This window comes from Tachyglossus aculeatus, chromosome 25 (genome assembly GCF_015852505.1).
Source record: "Tachyglossus aculeatus isolate mTacAcu1 chromosome 25, mTacAcu1.pri, whole genome shotgun sequence".
Lineage (NCBI taxonomy): Eukaryota > Metazoa > Chordata > Mammalia > Monotremata > Tachyglossidae > Tachyglossus > Tachyglossus aculeatus.
In genome coordinates this window covers 14,935,012-14,954,647 of record NC_052090.1, presented here as the reverse complement: position 1 = coordinate 14,954,647, position 19,636 = coordinate 14,935,012, and the positions used below count along the sequence as shown (strand labels likewise).

Genomic DNA, 19,636 nt, shown 5'->3' with positions numbered 1-19,636 from the left:
ATGATTGATTTATTGATTGTTCTCCCTCTCCTTAGCCTTTGAGCCCCATTGGCACAGGAACTGCATGCAGTCTGATTATCTTATGTCTACCCCAGTGCTCGGCAACATCGTAAACCTTTTACAAATACCACAATTATTATTATTACTATTTTTGTCATTGTAGCAGCTGATTCTATTCAGCCCTACAAGGCCATGTTACAGCCACCATACCTCCAGAACTAGTAAACTGACTCCCTTTCAGGAAATCTCCTTTTTTGCCATTTAGTTTTGAGTGCAGTCCATAGGTGATATTGATGAATCAGCTAATAGCCATCCGCATCGCCTGTGACAGGTCTATAAGAATCAGCCATATAAAACTGTGGCCCCTACCATTATTCTGTAGACTTTGTTTGATTTGGCGCTCGTTACCACATAGGTACCATAAGCTATCCGTCAGTTTCCAATAGGTAATGATGAACTTCTGAACTTTGTCTTCTACTTTTTTTAATCTCATCATTAAACAACGTGGTGCCCAGATAGAAGAATTCAGGGAATAGCTTCCAGTTCTGAATTGTTGATGTAATTTTCTGCCAGGAACAGGGTGTGAGCCGGATCTTGGATTCCAACTTCAAATTTTTTGTTGGTCCATGATCTCTGGCACAGTCATCAGGTAACAGTACCTTCTGGTGAACTAGAATCTTCCTCACTGCCAACAGCATTTTTCAAACATTCCCATAGAAAATGCATAATACTGAATTCATGGGAGATATACAAAAAATGTTTAAAAAGTGATCCCTGACTTTGGGGAGCTTAAAGTCTATTGTGAGCTGTATGTTTATAATGCAATCCCATAATATTCATCTGGATTCCCAAATTTGGACATCTCAATGTCTACAAATGGTTTGATTGAAGTAATGCTTTAAGGCAGGGGATTGGACTAGCTGAGCTTACCACAGTCACCCTTTAAGGGACATTTGTTATGATGACTTGCCAAAAGGAATGATATTGAATTTTAGGCTCAGAAATCACAATGAACAGCAATGTCCAAACAAGGTCCCTGGGAATAAAGTGGAATTGACCAGGAAGGATGAATTTATGTTCTCCCACTTTCTCAAATGTGTAACCAAAAGTATACTGTCAAGTGAAATACATGGAGTTTTACAGATCTTTCTAAGAAAGCAGATCCGCAACTATGAAATTGGGTACTGAGGCATTTTGTATATTGGTAAAGTTCCCTGGAGGACTCTGGATGCGGAAAGCAACAATTTGATTGACTAGATCAATAACTGCAGGAACGTGTTTTTTTCTTATCTGCTAGGAAATATAGATAATAGAGTTCATTTCATTTCAGCATTTCAGAATTCCACATATGGGAAAACACAGCCCAGTGGAAATTATTTCTGGCAAACATGAGAAGAGATTTTAACATTTTGTGGCATTTCTTTTAGTGACATGTAAAGCAGAGCTTTTCCTCTGTTCCGTATCCTCCTGTCATAATCACACCAAAATAGCAGAACCCCGGGGAAGGGCTGGAGCTCCTATCACAGGAAAACTCATCTGTGCTACTCAGTGCTTTAACTCTTACCCAAATAGCGCATCTATGGGTTGTACTCGTGGGCTTCAACTACTTTACGACTATACGCACTATAATCGAGATGTGTTATTTGGAGCCAGTTGGGTAATGACTAAAAACTTAAGAGGTTGAAGTTAGGATGCAGAAACTAGATGAGATATAGGTTGGGGGATATGAATTGGCACAGTGGTAGCCTTAAGAGTGACCTGGAATTCCAAGGATATTCCCTGAAGGGCCCAGTGTGAACCACGTGCTCTCGGGGAGGCAAGTTCTAGCAGGGACTGGGAAAATATCTCCACCTCACGGTCCAGGGAACAAGTACGGCTAACTCCCTAAAAACATCACTCTCCCCTCTGCTTCTGGCACAGAATCAGGCATGCCATTTCCCTATGACCATGGGGGCTCAGTATTTTTCTCCAAGGCAGGGAAAAAAGTTATGTATGCATTTGTCATGTGTGCGTGCGTGTGTGTGTGTGTATGTATGTTAGGGGAGGGTCGTCCTCTTTCCTTCTCTCATCATCCCCTTTCCTTCTCTTTCTTTCATCATCCTCTGCATTTCTGTTTTCCATCTCTCTCTTTCTCATCTAGTTCCTGTCCCCCCCCCCACCACTCACTTTTTTCAGATCTCTCTCTGATTGTCTCAGTCTTTCTCTTCCTGTATATCCCTATTTCCATCAGTCTCTTTCCCTGTGTTTCTTACCTAATGCCTCCTCTTAGATCAGCTTCCAGTAGGCTCCAAGCGTGATACACAAGTACACAAAAAGGATAAATCATGTCACTTAAAGAAAAAATAAAAAGATAAAAATCACCAGAAGGGTGACAACTCAGGAAGGCGATAAACATCAGGTGCACACCAGAAATGTGGAACAAGGTGAAGGAAAGAGTGAATTATTTGTCTCTTCTTAAGCACCAGATTTTAGCCATTCAAATCCAGGGTCATTTTGGGTTTTGGAGCAATGTGTTACTGTGTATGTTGTCCCAGGAACTCCATCAGGGTGACAGTAATGGAAATGTCTATGCATTTTCCTGAATGCATAGAATAGAAAATTATATCTTTAAAATAGATTCTGTCAGCTAAGGAAATAAAGTTTGTCACCCGCATCTCTCATTAGTGATCAGGCATTCACAGGTTATAAAAGGAGAACCATAAACAGCAAGAATAGTTTGTATAGCCAGTCAATAAAGAGGCAAGAATAGACCCAGGTTTCCTGGTGCTCAGTTCACCGTTTTGCCCTCGGGCCACGGTAAAGTCTCCCCTTTTTGAAGCCAGCAGACCCTGCCAAAGGGATCATCATCAACAGTATTTATTGAGCACTTACCATATGAAGAACACTGTACTAAGCACTTGGGATAGTGCAGTGCAACAGAGTTGATAGACATATTCCCTACCCACAACAAACTAGGATATTTACTTTAACTGAAGATAATAGGCAGGCTTGGGTTCTCTTTGCTAGAGATATGATTAGGAAGTGTTTCTGATTTCTCAATATGCATGGGACAAATGACTGCCCTGAAAACATTAAAGCAAAAATCCATAAAAGGCACAGGTAAGCACTAATCATTTAGGGTAGTCCAACTCCGCTCTCCCCCGACTGCTCATTAGAGCTGGGTGCCAGGAGTTTGAAAATACAAGCAGAGAATTTGGTGCCGATTCATTCCATTTTTTCTACAGTGACTAGAGAAGAAATATATAAAACAGGTTCTCCTTAACTTTTCTCTGAGCACTTTACTGCATCTGGAGCTGGTCACACCGTGGTGTCAGAGATAAGCAGTTTTTCTAGCACACAGGTAGGCCTAACTGACTTGCCCTCTCACCCTCCCCCGTGACACACACACAGACACACACACACACAGAGTACACACAAAACTCAATCAGCCTTCTGTAACCATACTGAGAGCAATCCATAATGGATCTAAAGTGCTTCTAGATCTAAATGGTGATATATTTTTCACATTAGCTGTTTCCCAGGATTCATAAACCAGAATTAATCTGCCTCATCCCTTCATGGGTGTATTTAGTCTAATGCCGAGTGGAGTTCAGATTACCATATGCTTATTTGGGATTAAGGGTGATTTCAAAACTATGTATTGATAGAGAATCAGTTTATTCCTGCTGCAGCTTTTCTTTTTTTTGTCTCAAAAACTAAATATAAGCCACCACTCGCAGCTAAGTTTAAAGTAGTTTCATTTTCTGATAGTTTGGGGGGACTGATCCAAAATCAAATAAAGCACAGTAAAATTTACCCAGACTGTTGTCATTGTTGCCGTCTTCCCTGATTTCTGCAGTGCTGCATGTGGTTGCCCCATGGCTAGGAAGAGGAGAGCTGAAGAGCCGGCTTCAGGAGTGCCAATCAACAAAAGAAAGTCCCTTCTAATGAAGCCTCGACACTATAGCCCCAATATGGGATGCAAAGAAGAAACTGAGGAGCGAATTGAGCTGGAAGAGGACAACAGCCTTTTGGAAACAAACGGCCATTCCATGCCAGGTAGCAAGGAAGATGGGTTCAAGCACGGTGTGACCGCCCCCCTACTTCAAGGGAGGTCAAGATGTTAAAGTCTTTGGGCTCTGTAGGGAGAAGAGGGTTTCAAACGGAAGGCACAGTCAATGCTTTGGAGCCGTGGGTTTTAAGATGCTATGTTTTCTTGTTCCTGGTATCAGTGCAGCAGCAGAAACCTAAAGAAATCCCTTCCTGGCCCCGTGAGTTCATATCACCCAGTGTCTTTCAGGGACATATGGGTAGAGGCTGGAAAGAATCCCATTTTCCCACCTGATTCCTGCAAATGCTGAGAACAGTTTATGGGAGAAAGCAGAAATCTGAACCCCCGAACCTTTTCCGTATTCAGAAGGGAAATTGTACACAGACAAATTTCTCCTAAGAGTACAGGATACTCTTTTCTCCCTTAAGCAAGAGCGCTTTTGAATTAGAAAAACAAAAACAGGAGGCTACACATATCTGCTGAAAAAACAACAAGCAGCCATGAGTTTAACAAATCATCCACATTTCTCAAAGTAATAAATATTATTTATTTTCATAGCTGGTGGTTTAACAAATCATAAAACAAATGTGGCCTAAGAAGTCTCAGGATGGGGCAAATTAACCCTAGTAAATCTCAACCTGCAGAAAACTAGAAATGTTCATATTAAGTCGAGGCTGTGCAAACCACTATTTTCTGATTTGGCAGAAAGAAGATGAATTAGCTACTTGCTCATGCCCGCCTGGCTGCTTTTCAGGTTAAAAGCATGCAGATGTATCTGGGATTGGACTACTTCCATCCAGCAGGCCATCATGTTCCTGGAATGCCAGGCTACTGGGCAGAACTTCCAGCCTCTGGGGATTGGTGGTATTCTTTATGAAATTATTAGAGGCCGGGGTTAGGAGCAGGAAACTGCTGTTCCCCATCTTCTAGACAAGCTTACCTCAGTGGTCTCATAATAATAATAATAATGGCTTTTAAGCACTTACTATGTGCAAAGCACTGTTCTAAGCCCTGGGGGGGATACAAGGTGATCAGGTTGTCCCACGTGGGGCTCATAGTCTTAATCCCCATTTTACAGATGAGGTAACTGAGGCTTAGAGAAGTTCAGTGACTTGCCCAAGGTCACACAGCAGACATGTGGCAGAGCTGGGGTTAGAACCCATGACCTCTGACTCCCAAGCCTGGACTCTTTCCACTGAGCCACGATGTATCACGCACCCAATGTGTGGTGGCCTGAGGCCTAGGCAAAAATCTGGTGGAGTGAAAACTTTAGTGACTCAAGCTTGTAATAATAATGATGGTATTTGTTAAGCACTGTGCCAAGCACTGTTGTAAGCACAGGGCTGCCCATGCTAGCTCGAAGCAGTCATGTAAACTGTACTAGTTGCTTACAATCCCATTCTAATATCCCTTCCTTCCTCCTTCCATCTCTCTCTCCCTCCCTCCCTTTCTCTTTCTCTCTCTCTCTCTCTTTCACACACACACACATTCATTCATTCATTCAATTCATTCAATCGTATTTTTTGAGCGCTTACTGTGTGCAGAGCACTGTACTAAGCGCGCTTGGGAAGTACAAGTCGGCAACGTATAGAGGCAGTCCCTTCCCAACAAGGGGCTCACACACACATTTTAGTCCTAGTAAAAATCAGCACATTAATTTACCAAAAATTGGCTAGCTGAGGAATATGAAAGAGTGGGTCAGAGTCCATTGGTTAAGGGAAACAGTGGCAGAGGGGTGTTCATTCTTTCTGAGATCCGATTAGTGCCTGGGACAATAATTTGCCCCAGTGACTGAGAGAAAAAATACTCCTCTTAAATAGGTCCATCCTCCGGATTTGACTCCAGCAAATAGGCATGCCCTGAGCTTATACAACCTTGCCCCACCAGCCATCTAATCCTTTGAGAGAGGTGGGTTCATGTTTTTTGCTCTTGAAGAAGCACTGGGCAGCGGAGTGCCTCGCATAACCACTCATTATCAATCAATCAATCGTATTTATTGAGTGCTTACTATGTGCAGAGCACTGTACTAAGCACTTGGGAAGTACAAATTGGCAACATATAGAGACAGTCCCTACCCAACAGTGGGCTCACAGTCTAAAAGGGGAAGACAGAGAACAAAACCAAACATACTAACAAAATAAAATAAATAGAATAGATATGTACAAGTAAAATAAATAAATAGAGTAATAAATATGTACAAACATATATACATATATACAGGTGCTGTGGGGAAGGGAAGGAGGTAAGGAGGGGATGGAGAGGGGGACGAGGGGGAGGGGTTGTCCCAGGGGTTCCCCCCCAGCCAGGAGTTTTTTTGTGGGAGGGGAAGGGGGCAATTGATATCAGTTCCCTGTTTCGGGGCCTCCGTGGCACCAATGTCCCTGACTTCTTGCTTACCCCAGGAGACTCTCAAACTTGCCCAAGCCAGGCCCTGTTCACAGAGATGCCACCCAAGTCTAATCTACACCCGTGGGGTATCTGAGGCATTCTAGCTCCTAGGTTCTCTGGTCCTTGCAACTCTAAGTCCTCCAGGGCTTGTGTGACCCAGAGGCACACCCGTTGAAGGTGTGCAGGGGTAATATTCCCCCAGCAACCCATTGTCAGACACCCTGCCCAGTAATGGCTACTTACCAGCATCAGAGACATTCAGAGGGTTAAGCAGGTGGGGGCTTGAGGAGCAAGGATGACCCTTCTCTCAACTTGCAAAACTGCCAAGCATTTAAACACCTTATCCTCCCACCCTTTGCCAGGAGCTTCAAAGGGGCTCAAGTCTTTCAGAGACTTTTCAGTTGAATTGATGTTATTTTCCCTGATTTTTCATGATCACTGGCTTCTCCATTTTTTGGTTCTGCCCTGGCCTGGATCCAGAATCCCCAGAGTGTTGAAAAGAACCACAGGGAGTGAATTAACTTGGTTATTACAGATAATCGAGCCTGTCCAAGTAGCTCAGTTGTCACAGAGAAGCTTCCAACCTAGAGTTGCTCATTGCAAATATCCGATGAATATTTCAAGCCCTAACCCTCACTAATGAGTAGTTTCCATTTGACTTTGTAGTAAAAAGAACCTTTCTAATTGCACTTCTGAGAAGTTTTTAGGACAGGAAAAAGTACAGTGGACGAAGCTGTGTGCTTCACTGCCACCTCAGGAGATGGTAATTGCATCCTACAGTTTTATGTTCTTGAACTGAGAAAAAGACTCCTTTTTTGTTCAATAGATCTTTATTGGAAAGAGCCAATATCTTGAAATTTAGTTTCCATTGAAATTGAACTGGTCTTGGAATAGCGATTCTAATTATCTTTGTTGTCTTTCAACAGAGGAAATAAAGATCAGGCATAGTACATTAATATCCTTGAAACTATTTTCTAAAGAGGAAAGAAAAGAGACTGTAGTCCATTGGTGGTGCCACAGCATGTATTTTCAGGGAAACAGAGAAGCAGCGGATGAAAAAAAATTAAAGCCCTTCACTTTCCTTGTGACTGTTGTTATATTACAAAGAAGTAACTCACTCTTCTTCTTCCAAAATACAGTGGAGGTTGAAATCATAGGGGAGTTTCTGGAAAGTTGGGTTGAGTTTGCAGACTCTCTGTTTGGAAACCCTAACCTGAAATGCATACAGGCACCGCTCGCTGTCTGAGTCCCATTTTCAGAAGAATAATTAATAAATATTTTCTTTTAACATATAACAAACAGTTGAACCAAACAATTATGTAAACTGGAAATGACCCAAAATGCTAACGGTTTGGCAGCAGTAAACTAAAATGCGTTGTGGTGCACATGTGCATTTTTGTCTGTGCTCCCCCCTACCCCCAGTAATCTGCACTTAATAGGAATATTTTAAACTATGTAGCTAAGCAACAGAGGTAATTGTTGCTTTCTAGAGCTTTTGTTAGGCACTCTAACACAGCCCAAATATGCATAATTAGGTATAATGTCTATAAATCATTATTGTACACATGTGGGTAGTTAAGTGGATTGAGAGAATAGTTCAGTGAATTGAGCATATTCACTGAAAATGCTTTTTATTTGTTTTCTGTAGTTCATAATACTTTAAAATTGTCATAACCCTTTACACTTTCTCTTAATAGCCAACCGCGTTATTGAGAAAAACTTCATCTGCATTTTAGACTCTGTTTAATTTATTATTTAAACCTGGATTTCTTGTGATATGAATTCAGGAGATGATAGACCAGCTTATCAAATGTTATGTGCTTGTTTATCCAGTCTCTTTTCTAGGAAGCAAAATGTTAAATTTTTCAGTTTATGTTGAATAGATCCCAACAAAAGAATGCACCCTATAATCAGCATTATTAAAGGGGCCAGTGTTGTGACTAAATTCTTCCCTTCATCCAAAAATGCTTTTAGTTACTATGGCAATATTTACTTGATCCTGACAGTCCAGTGTTGATTTAGAGAGATAATTACCAGAAAGGAAGATGATGGAGATGTATTTTTGAGTGTCCTTGTCAGAGACAATGTTTATAAAAAATTAAATGAGACGCAAAAAGCATATTGTCTTCTAACACAGACACCCTTTCCTGCGGCCCTTACTACCTGGTGTTGTAGCTTTTCTTCCTTAGAGAGATGTTTAGAAGCACAGGGTGTACTTGAGTGGTGCTTTTAACAGTCTTTCAAAGCGGTGCAACCATGAGGCACAGAAAGGTCCCAGCGATGGGGATTGTTTCGAATGCTAGAATGATGGCCTCCAGTCTGTCAGTCACCTGGCATGCCTGGTGTAAAGTTATGTGGGTGCCCGGTGTGCTGGGCATGGCTGCTGTGCCCGGGAGGCACCTGTCGGATGCTGTCGGAGCTTGGTCCTGTCTGGTGGCCGGCTGTGCTCAGTGATGGGAACGCTGATGTGGGGAGCCAGAAGGGCGCGTTAGTTCTGGAGTGGAACCGGGAGTCCCAATCTGCTGGAACAGGACCCCTTTGAAAACTTACTTTGTCATCCTGTCAGTCTCTTTCAGTCACGCCCATGTAAATAACAATAAGAATAGTAATAGTCTTTGGTAAGCGCTTACTATGTGCCAGGCACTGTTCTAAGTGCCGGGGATTGTGGGGGATACCAGATTATCAGGTTGGTTACAGTCCCTCTCCCACACACAGTCATAATCCCCATTTTACAGATGAGGGAACTGAGGCACAGAGATGTGAAGTGACTTGCCCGAGGTCACACAGCAGACAAGTGGCGGGGCCTGGATTAGAACCCAGGACCTGCTGACTCCCAGGCCTGTGCTCCATCCACTGGGCCGTGACTGAAACCATATAACTGAATGCCACACGCTTTGCTTGGCAAGTGAGACAGCGCCAGCAATTCAGATCTCCAGAGCTTCAGCGTCTTCCCAATAAGCATCTTTGCGATCGTTTGTTATATCATTCGGGATCCATTTTGTGAAAACCCTGGAGAATATGATGGAAGTGAGCAATCGAAAGGAATGGCCAGATAACAGCCCCCCAAAATAATTCAGTTTTGCTGAGTGAGAAGCCAGGTCCACCTCCACTTTACAAGGAGTCCTTATCGTCTTATCATAATTTGTTTGATCTCTCCGTGACTATGTGGGGTGATTGGAGTCATAGACGTGAGGAGGCTGACCAGGCCAATTAGGATTAGGTTTTACATTCTCCATGTAATGACAGTGTTATTAATTAGTAGTCCTACAGAATCAGTCCACATGTGTGCACCCCTTGTCTTCCAAAAAATGATTCCCTAAGTACTCCAAATTTATTCAGGTCAGGAAAACAAGATTCTTAAGGAGATGTTGGATAAACCTCTCTTCTGGGCACGAAGCGGACTAGATTTTGGTTAGGTTGTCCTACCTAAAGGTCATGCCATTATACCTTTTTCTTAATGCTTCTTTATTATTGGTTTGCTTCCCTGACAGAAGATAGTGTTAGGACATCAACCAATGGGCCTTTACATTCCAATGGACAAGAAAGTTCAACCCGAAGCCAAGAAGGGTATGCCTGCTACCAAGATGTGGGGGTCACATCTAGTCTAATGAATTTGGGAAAGCTAGAGAAAGATGCAGCTGCTCAAACGGTGACTGAAAACCTAAATGACAGCGGCATTCAGCCGCTCAAAACCGAAAGCGATGGTGTAGACGAGCGCTACCTGATCCGTCCACCTGAAAGGAAAGGCAAGATGGACAACCTTTGCCCGCCATACGGTTCATCTGATGACAACGAAAGCAACTCCGAAGTCATGGAAAATGGCTGGGACACTTCCTCCACCTTCTCAGAAGAAACACCGGTCAGACCCCATGCAGGGCAACAGTATCTTCAAGGGAGTCATCAGAAAGACCAGTTGGATATCCCAGAAATTAAAACCGAAGGGGAAAAATTTGTCCTCCGTAAAACCGTGTGTGACTCGAAAAGTGAATTGAGGCATTCTCAAGATTTGCACCTTGAATCCTTTGAAAAAAGAGTCCAGAATCCATTCCCAGAGAGTGAGGAAGATGACAGTGAGAGCCTGTCGGTAACCACAGAAGAGTCCACTGACTTGGATAAAACAAAAGGGAACTTGAGTTTGCTGGAACAGGCCATAGCTCTGCAGGCAGAGCCCGGCCACGGATTTCATAGCACCTACAAAGAACTGGACAGGTTTCTTCTGGAGCACCTGGTTGGGGAAAGACGGCAAACCAAAGTGATGGACATTGGTGGGAGGCAGATGTATCACAGCAAACGTAAGACCCATTTTGCTTTGCTTAGAGGATTAACTTTGTGAAAGCTTATTTCCTTCAGACGTTTTATTGAAGGATCACTCAGTTTTAAAAGAAAGCCCTTCCCCCAAAAGAGATGCATTTTTAAAAAATTCCCTCAAGACCCTACTTGAGTTTAACTGTATGATACACAAAAATATTCCTACCAGTCTACTAATTTCACTTTTGTATGTTAAGGCATTGGATGTGATAGCACTTCTTAAGGTATATAACGGAAACAGATGATCCATTGAGGAGGATAGTTAGAATAACTAAGCACATTTGGAAATATTGTTGAGAAAACCATGCCCCATTCTACTTGATTATCCACATTTTCAGTTATCTTCATGGTCTTGGGCCTATTTAATTTAGATCTTTGACTTTCAGTCGTCTACAGCTAGGTATTCAGCTTCGCCGATTAAGTTGTGAGAGAATTCAGCATTATTCAGCTTTAGTCTTTAGAGAGCCCTTTTTAAACTTTCATCATTGTAGAATCACTTTAAATAGTTGCATCCACTCCAGAACCTTCCTGCTTTTCTCTGTCAGCTCCACTTGAGAGCCAGCAGCTAACCCAATCACCCAACTGCACCTCGTTGCCAACTTGGTGGTATTCCACATGCCCAAAAGACACCAGTTATTTAACTTTTGCCATACTCCTTGGGGAAAAAGATGACTGTGATGGAAGAGGAGTTTAGTAGTTGCACACATCATCTCCCAACACCGAGCTTTAACCAGTAACTTGTTAGGGAGGACCAGAATCCTTTACTGGAGTGATTTTGTACAGGCTCTGAGGGCGTACCAGATCCCTTTAGAGCCTATTTCCATCTTCCCCCCAAAGCAAGCTGGGAGGGGGAAACCTATATTCATTTAGAAAAGCAGTAAGTGCATTCTTTGTAGGTTGTTGTCCTGAATTCTCCCTCACTTAGGAATGATGCTGTCCCCCCATGTGTCCAAGGGAGCACCAAAGTGAGTGTTGAAATGCGAGGTTTTGGACCGAAGAGAGTTGTGAAGATGGCACATTATAAGAGGTTAAACTCATTATCTAGCTCCCTTGTGTCTCCAAGCTGTGAGCAGCAAGCAGAAGATCTGTCAGGGAGTGTGGGGGAGTGATACGAATTGAAACAACAAAACAGAAAATTCAGTCTTGGTTATTTCTTAGCAAACCACCAAGTTTGTGGCATAATATAGGGGTGAAGGAGGTGAGGTGGGGAGAAGAGAGATAATGAGCTCTGACTAACCTCTCCATCTCTTTTGTGAATCCCACTGAGCAGTCTAATGCTTAGTATATGAGGCAAGGGCCCCACACTGACACTAACTTGTCTGAAACCGTGCCTAGAACTCATCAGATTTGTTTTTCCCATCGATAAAATGGAGAAGGTTGGACTCATTTTGCAGCAATAATGGGAAATTTCCGATTTCTAATACACTCCAAATTCTTTAAATACCACTGTAGTAGAAATTTAAAGCTTTATAATTAAATCTACTTATTTGCAGCTTGAGTAAGTCTCTTCAGTGCTAAAGGAACAGAGGTGGTATAAACTGTGGCAGTGTTAAGTGTTAACCATTATAGAGTCAGGTGTCTGACACGCCTTTGAATGCTAAGTGTCTCATATATCTGTTACATCATGATAAATTATGTCATTAAGTGTATGTCTTTGACCCGAACAGTGGAGATGTCCAGAGAGTTCAAGTGTGGTACAGGGTACAATCAGATTACCACCACCCAGCAGCTAATTTCCCAGGATGCCAAGTCACTGGAGCAACATTTCCAGGGTAAAGTTTTGGTTCTTGGCAACATGTTGCACGATACGATGTAGGCACGGGATTAAGAACTTTCCTCTCCCCACCTGAAAGGGTGCCGTTTATCCCAGGCTACTGGGCACATGCCCAGCTTTCCTTTCGGATAGTCTAGCCTGCCCATTTTTGCCTCTAGTGGCAGAAGTTCCTTCAGAGATCTAGTCAATCAATCAATCAATCAATCGTATTTATTGAGCACTTATTATGTGCAGAGCACTGTATTAAGCGCTTGGGAAGTACAAGTTGGCAACATATAGAGACGGTCCCTACCCAACAGTGGGCTCACAGTCTAGAAGTGGGGGGAAGTCCATTCTTGTGGCAAAAAACTGAAAAATGAAACTGTGCTAGCTCCCCAATGTCACCCCAGGCTGAGCCTCTTTGGAGGCCACGGGGAGACTATAGTAGGAATTTTCAGCTGTCCCATGCCCTAGTTGCTAGTGGCACCCATTTTAACATTCCTTTCCAGGTGCCACACTCTCACCATACTTGGGTGAAGAACAGAATACCTAAATTTCTTTGAACTTGCTTTGTGACGACTTCTGGAGAAAACGGAAGGAGCTATTGTTTGCTGAAATTTAGTTTCTTTCAACTTCCCAAGTGGCGACAGTTTAATCGGGAGTGAGGTTTGCTCACCCCTCGGTTTAAAAGAAAACCCTAGGTGGGGGGTGGAAATCCTAAAATACTATATCGCTAAAACTGATGAGTCAGGTGATGGCAATGGGAGGCCAGAAAAATCTATCTCCGGTAGTTGTCTGAACTCAGGAGACTGTGATGACTTCCTTATCCCCATCCCAGAATTTTGTGGCATATGTGCTTTGCTTCCTCCAAAATACATTTCCTTCTTTTGGCTTATGTTTTGTATATCTCAGTACACCTTCACTCCAATTGCTGCTGAGTTCATAACCAAAAGGAAACTGACAAAAACCAATTCTACTCTCTATTCCCCTATTCCTTGCACCTCAACTGGAATTTGCCTACCTATTAGAGAAGGTCAGGATTAGCAGATATGTTTTTCACTGGCCTCACTTTGGACTAAGCAGAAAAGGAAATTTTAAAGACCTGTTCAAGTCTCACCTACTGTAATTAACTCCCATATGTCACAACATTTTTCTCCCATAGCTTCCAAACTACTTCTGTGACTGTGAATGACATTAAACAAACACTTGTGAAATTAGCTGCTAAAAGACCTTTGAAAGTGCAGATGATATACAGCACCTCAAAAATAAGTGTTTTTACCAAGTAACGTAAATACACATAGGTATAGGCACAGAATTACAGTATTCAAAAACTTGGCTGAATCCTTTAATTACGTGCTACTGCTAAAATAATCTTATGTTGAGTCATTTCCTCTCTCTGACTCTCGTTTTGTAGGTAAGGTGGCATTTTGTGACATAAGTCATCCGGGCACTCCCTCTTTAGCTGAAACTCTGCCCCCGTGTAATTGTATTACACATAACCCACCGTGCTCCATCTGCTGAAGACCATTGCTAATCCAACAACTGACACTCCATCCTATCACGTAGCCACGTTTACTCATCGCAATACTCGGTCCCTAGAGATGTCTGTCGCATCTTGCGACATTGCCCTTCTCTCTGTGCCACCCGTTCTATGGGAGCATATGGTCCTCCACGTCGACACTCGGCAGGGTGCTCTCCTGTCTTCCATCTCTGACAGCTTTTTGCTGCAGGATCATACATATTATTTATTTACACTCCCAGCATCAAGTGCACTCAGTATTCCCGATACTGAATGTTCCGGGAATCCTGCAGCTTTCTCAGTGTCTACGTGTCTCTTCCTTTCTCCTTTGACTCATGCGGCCACTCAAGTGTGCCTTTTTCCATACACACACTACTTGATCCCGTGTCATAGATTTTTTTCCCTCGGGATAATTTTTGTCTACCATCATTAAAGGTCTGAGAAAGCCGTTTGCCTTTAGAATAGCATCTCCATTCTTAAAACCACCCTTCCCACCCTTCTTAGCTTTGAATGCCAATATGGAAGTGTCTACCAACCCGATAAGGATTGGCCCTTGCCCCGCTCTTTTACTTGATCTGTTTATTCCTTCTCTATCTAACCTTATTGGAGGGTGTTCCCAAAAGATTAAGCCTTCTACTTATCCCCAACCACCCTGCTCTAGGTCCGTGCCATGCCGCTGCCTGACAAAATGTGTAACAAGGTGTCTCTTTCCTGTGCTTGGCTGCAGCTGTTATCTTTTTTCACCCCCTAATGTTTTTGGCAGCCTGCTGCACGCCATTCTAGGTCCAGCCTCCACTCTTTGTGCTGCTATTTTCTGTGAGTCTGCCGCAAGAGAGTTTCCTTTCCAAGCCTCCTCCCCAACCCACCCAGTTCTCAGCTTCTGCATTCAGAGTGAAACAACCAGACCTTTCCCCCACAGTCACCGCAGGCGGATATTAAATGAAGCACCATCAGGGCTTTGAGATTTTCATTCTCTGAGTCGGGGAAGGTCGACTGGGAGAGAGGATGAGGCAGTGGCACAAGAAAAGATGGGATGATTCCCTGACTCCTGTCCCCTCCTCAGCTTTTCCACAGAGAGGTGTCTTGGCATGTGGACGGGAAGAGTGGGTTATGGCCCCTCTGAATCAAAATCACTGTGTACCGCCAATCACTTGTCCCAGGACAATGTCCTTCTGAGCCATCTCAGAGAGTCCTGATTTTGCTTTTTTGTCTTTATCCTTTTGTCTGACGATCTCAGGTTCCTGATATAAAGGAGCTAGTTTTTTGAATATGCTGTGTTTCCCCCTAAGGTGTTTCTTTTTTTTTTTTATCAAGGCTGCACATTCCCTGGTTTAATGGATTTGGATTTAGTTCCGGGTGTGGTTAGAAGTGTGCGATGTGATACACAGGGCCAACTAAAACAAGGTCAGTGCTCCCTGCCAGCTTCCGCTTTGGAAGATGTGAAAACTGGAGGGAGAGAGAGAGTGAGAGAGAGACCCATTCTGAGGATGTGCAAAATATTTGTTTCTGATTCATTCATTCATTCAGTCATATTTATTGAGCACTTACTGTGTGCAGGGCACTGTACTAAGCGCTTGGGAAGTACAAGTTGGCAACATATAGAGACGGTCCCTACCCAACAGTGGACTCACAGTCTAGAGGGGGGAGACAGACAACAAAACAAAACATATTAACAAAATAAAATAAATATGTATAAGTAAAATAAATAGAGTAATAAATATGTACAAACATATATACGTACATACAGGTGCTGTGGGGAGGGGAAAGAGGTAAGGCGGGGGATGGGGAGAGGGAGGAGGGAGAGAAGAAGGAGGGGGCTCATTCTGGGAAGGCCTCCTGGAGGAGGTGAGTTCTCAGTAGGGCTTTGATGGGAGGAAGAGAGCTAGCTTGGTGGATGTTCGGAGGGAGGGCATTCCAGGCCATGGGGAGGATGTGGGCTGGGGGTTGACAGCAGGACAGGCGAGAACGAGGCACAGTGAGGAGGTTAGCGGCAGAGGAGAGGAGGGTGCAGGCCGGGCTGTAGAAGGAAAGAAAGGAGGTGAGGTAGGAGGGGGCGAGGTGATGGAGAGCCTTGAAGCCGAGAGTGAGGAGTTTTTGCCTGATGCATAGGTTGATTGGTAGCCACTGGAGATTTTTGAGGAGGGGAGTAACATGCCCAGAGCGTTTCTACACAAAGATGATCCAGGCAGCAGCGTGAAGTATAGACTGAAGTGGGGAGAGACAGGAGGATGGGAGATCAGAGAGGAGGCTGATGCAGTAATCCAGTCGGGATAGGAAGAGAGATTGCTCAGTGGTGGCTAAGGGAGACCTTTTGGATAGGAAGGGAAAGGAAGAAGAACCATCTCAAATGCCCCACTTAATTTCTCTGCAGATTCACCTAGGTCTGAAAAGAGAGAGACCAAATGTCCTATCCCAGGATGTGATGGCACAGGTCACGTGACCGGACTCTATCCACACCACCGCAGTCTCTCAGGCTGCCCTCACAAAGTCAGAGTGCCTCTAGAAAGTGAGTATTTAATTACCGCCATCATCATAATTGTGGTATTTGTTAAGTGCTTACTGTGGGCCAAGCACTGTGCCAAGCCAGGGGTAGATATAAACCAATCTAGCCAGATGCAGCTTTTGCCCCACATGGGGCTGGCTGTCTAAGGAGAAGGGAGGACAGGTATTGAACCCCCATTTTACAGATGAGGAAACTGAGACAGAAATCAAGCGATTTGCCCAAGGCCACACAGCAAGCAAATGGTGGAGCCTGGATTAGAACCCAGGTCTCCCAACTCTCAATACTGTGTATTTTTCCATTAGACCATGCTGCCTCTCATTCTACCATCAGTACCAAGCAATCTCTAGGGAATATAGTGTCTACTTGACGGGTAGGCAAAATCACTTGCAATAATCAACACAAAATTTTGTCTCTCAAATTTGGGGACAGGGAGGTGCTTATGCATATGCAATCTTTATTCAAAAGACCCTGGAGAGGAAAACTGTGAGTTTTCTCAGCCTGGATTCCCAACCAACCACATGCTGTGCCATAGGAGGCCAAACCAGTTAGGAACAGTCTTTTCAATCCTTCCCAGGCCTCTTAAGTCACACCACTGTGTGCAGTGATATATCATCCTGGGACATGGTGCAATAATGCACAATGAGCTTAAAATGTGAGTGCAAAATGGGACCTTAACCCCACAGTCTTTTGAACAGCCAGTGCTCTCCTAGTTCTTTTTTGCAATGGGTTGCCTAGAGCTGAGACAAAAGGGAACTCGTGGCTTTCCAGTTTCCAATTCATACGGCCGATCTATTGTGAATCGGGTATTATTCCAGTATATTTATGGAACACCTGTTGTGCTCTCCAGGTTGTGGTGGTTGGATTGCTTTAACACCGTTAATGCCCTTAAAAAGCAAAAGTTTGAGAATCACCACACATCTAATTAGGTCAGTACTGCTTGGATGGATTAGCAGTTCCTCCAAGTGATTGTTTGATTGTTTAGTCAAACCCGTTCTTCTGCCCACAAGCCAAATGGCAGAAAAAGACAAAGCCTCAAAATGATATTACTCACGGTGTAACGGAGGCTGAATTAGGAAATTCAGGGGTTACGTTGACTTTGTACTCACCCAAGAGCTTAGTACAGTGCTCTGCACCTGGTAAGTGCTCCATAAATACCATTGATTGGTTGATTCAATCTGAGAAAAGGAGGGGGGAAAATCTTAGCAAGTGTAGTATTTGATAAGAAAAGAGAGGAGACAAATTCTTGGGTATTAAAATTGGAATAGAATTGTGAAAAACACAAAGGATTCTTTAAAGCTTATTTTGATAAATTCCAGACGTGTGGGGAAGTTAGAGAAATGGAAATTCTTTAGACTCCCTGTAGTGTGTCGTTTTAAATGCTTGGATTCTTCACCGCAAATTTTTTTTCCTCTTTTAGAAAATGTTGACCATAAGAGGGATGAATTTTACGTGTGTGAATGTGAGATAGATGCACTTTTCATTTAAGTATGTATTTGGGGGAAGGGCATGTGAATTGGTTATGTGTTCATAACAGGTGAATATTTCTTTTTTAATCATTCTGTGTTTAGTTCTTGCTATGCATGAAAATGTACTCAAGTGTCCCACCCCAGGATGCACCGGGAGAGGCCATGTCAACAGCAACCGCAACACACACAGAAGGTAATAAAGTTTAGTTGCTAGTCACTTAAAAGGAAATTGAGGCAAAATTCTGCATCAGTGATATTTTATGAATAGTGTGGCACCACAATAACTGATACTGAGGATGATGACTTTTATATCAGCATGTGCAAAAATATTGGAAATGCTTTATTTTTTCTGATGGAATTTCATTCACATTGGCAAATTCTTTTATTTCTGTATGTTTCTCCAACTACTGTGAGAGCTGTTTTTGCATACAAACATACGTATTAAAACCGTATGTATATATGTACATATGCCTTAAAACTGCCTTCCAGCCTACCTTGTCCCACTCCCCTTTCTGTTTTACAAACAAATTCCTAAATCCCGAATCAGAGATTCTCAAGGTATGCTTCAGGGGAGCCAAGGGCAGGTTCGTTCCCGAGCCCTCACCAAATTATAAATTGAGTGATTGAATTTGGCTTTCTCCGTCATCTGCTGAGTTTCCACTGAGAGAGTTGGGGTGGCTTCCCAGCATGACAGGCTTGGCTGTTTCGGGTGATAGAGTGCACTGGGGACCCTCAACTTTCTTCTCCCCAAGAGTTGAGGGAAAGTCGACACCGTGGTTTGTAAAACGCTCTGGGACCCTGCGGAATGAGACTGGTGCTATGTGACCTGTGTGTATTTACTTAGCATTTCTCGTGAGCCAGTTAAGTGCGAGGCGCATGTAAGTGAAAGCGGCCGGTATTATTTTAACTCCGATCCTCCCACTTCTTTTTAAAACAGTCTTTCTGGTTGTCCAATTGCTGCAGCTGAAAAATTGGCAATGTCCCAGGATAAAAATCAGCTTGATTCTCCCAAAACCGGGCAGTGTCCTGACCAGGTTCACAGGTATGAACCTCACGTGATATTCCTGACACTGTATTTTACATTACTGCTCATACACTATTGGGTCTCTTTAATCCTCCACGCACCAGTGCTTCTTGGCCTGCCCTTAATTTGTAGCTCCCGGTAAAACTCCTCTGTGTGGCTTACCCAGTACAACGATTGGTGCGGTTAATCGTAGCATGCTGCTTCATATTAACTGAGCTGCCGTATGCAAGCAGAAGATTATAAGGATGAGCACCAAAAAACTAGAAAACTTGTCATTAAAAAAAAATGTCTGGTGTACACTAAAATGAACCAAATCCATTGGTTGTCAGGTCCAGGTAAATAGTTGAATGAACTTTTTGACATTTTTCTCCTAGTGTAATTCTCTTGTAGAGCATTGGTGGCCACTGGAAATTCTTTAATGAAACCCACTGGTGTTATGCTGTCATTGGGTTCCTCCTTATAGATCCTTTAAAAGAATCTCACCACAAACCAGTGATAATTGTTATAACTCAAGCTGGTCCCAGGAACCATTCGATTACACACTTACACAATTCTCCTATACAGTGACATAGTAACCTCTGTTCCGGAGAATTCACAATTATACAAAAAAGCATGTGAAAAAGACCATTCTTCCCTGAGATCACA

At 43.2% G+C, this 19,636-nt stretch overlaps 1 protein-coding gene across 11 annotated transcripts in view; it reads left to right on the top strand.

The window, feature by feature from the left end:
• ST18 (ST18 C2H2C-type zinc finger transcription factor) overlaps positions 1–19,636 on the top strand; it is a 112,530-nt gene that overhangs the window by 43,347 nt on the left and 49,547 nt on the right. For 8 of the 11 annotated variants that reach the window (XR_005456243.1, XM_038766672.1, XM_038766667.1 and 5 more), the window contains 6 exons: positions 3,839–4,038; positions 9,910–10,710; positions 12,394–12,498; positions 16,370–16,504; positions 18,070–18,160; positions 18,905–19,009. Coding sequence is in view for 10 of the 11 variants with exons in the window: in XM_038766672.1 (XP_038622600.1) it covers positions 3,839–4,038; positions 9,910–10,710; positions 12,394–12,498; positions 16,370–16,504; positions 18,070–18,160; positions 18,905–19,009 (1,437 nt within the window). In the remaining variant the exon portion in view is untranslated. The remainder of the gene's footprint in view (positions 1–3,838; positions 4,039–9,909; positions 10,711–12,393; positions 12,499–16,369; positions 16,505–18,069; positions 18,161–18,904; positions 19,010–19,636) is intronic. The other 3 variants (XM_038766675.1, XM_038766668.1, XM_038766669.1) reach the window with 2 other exon arrangements.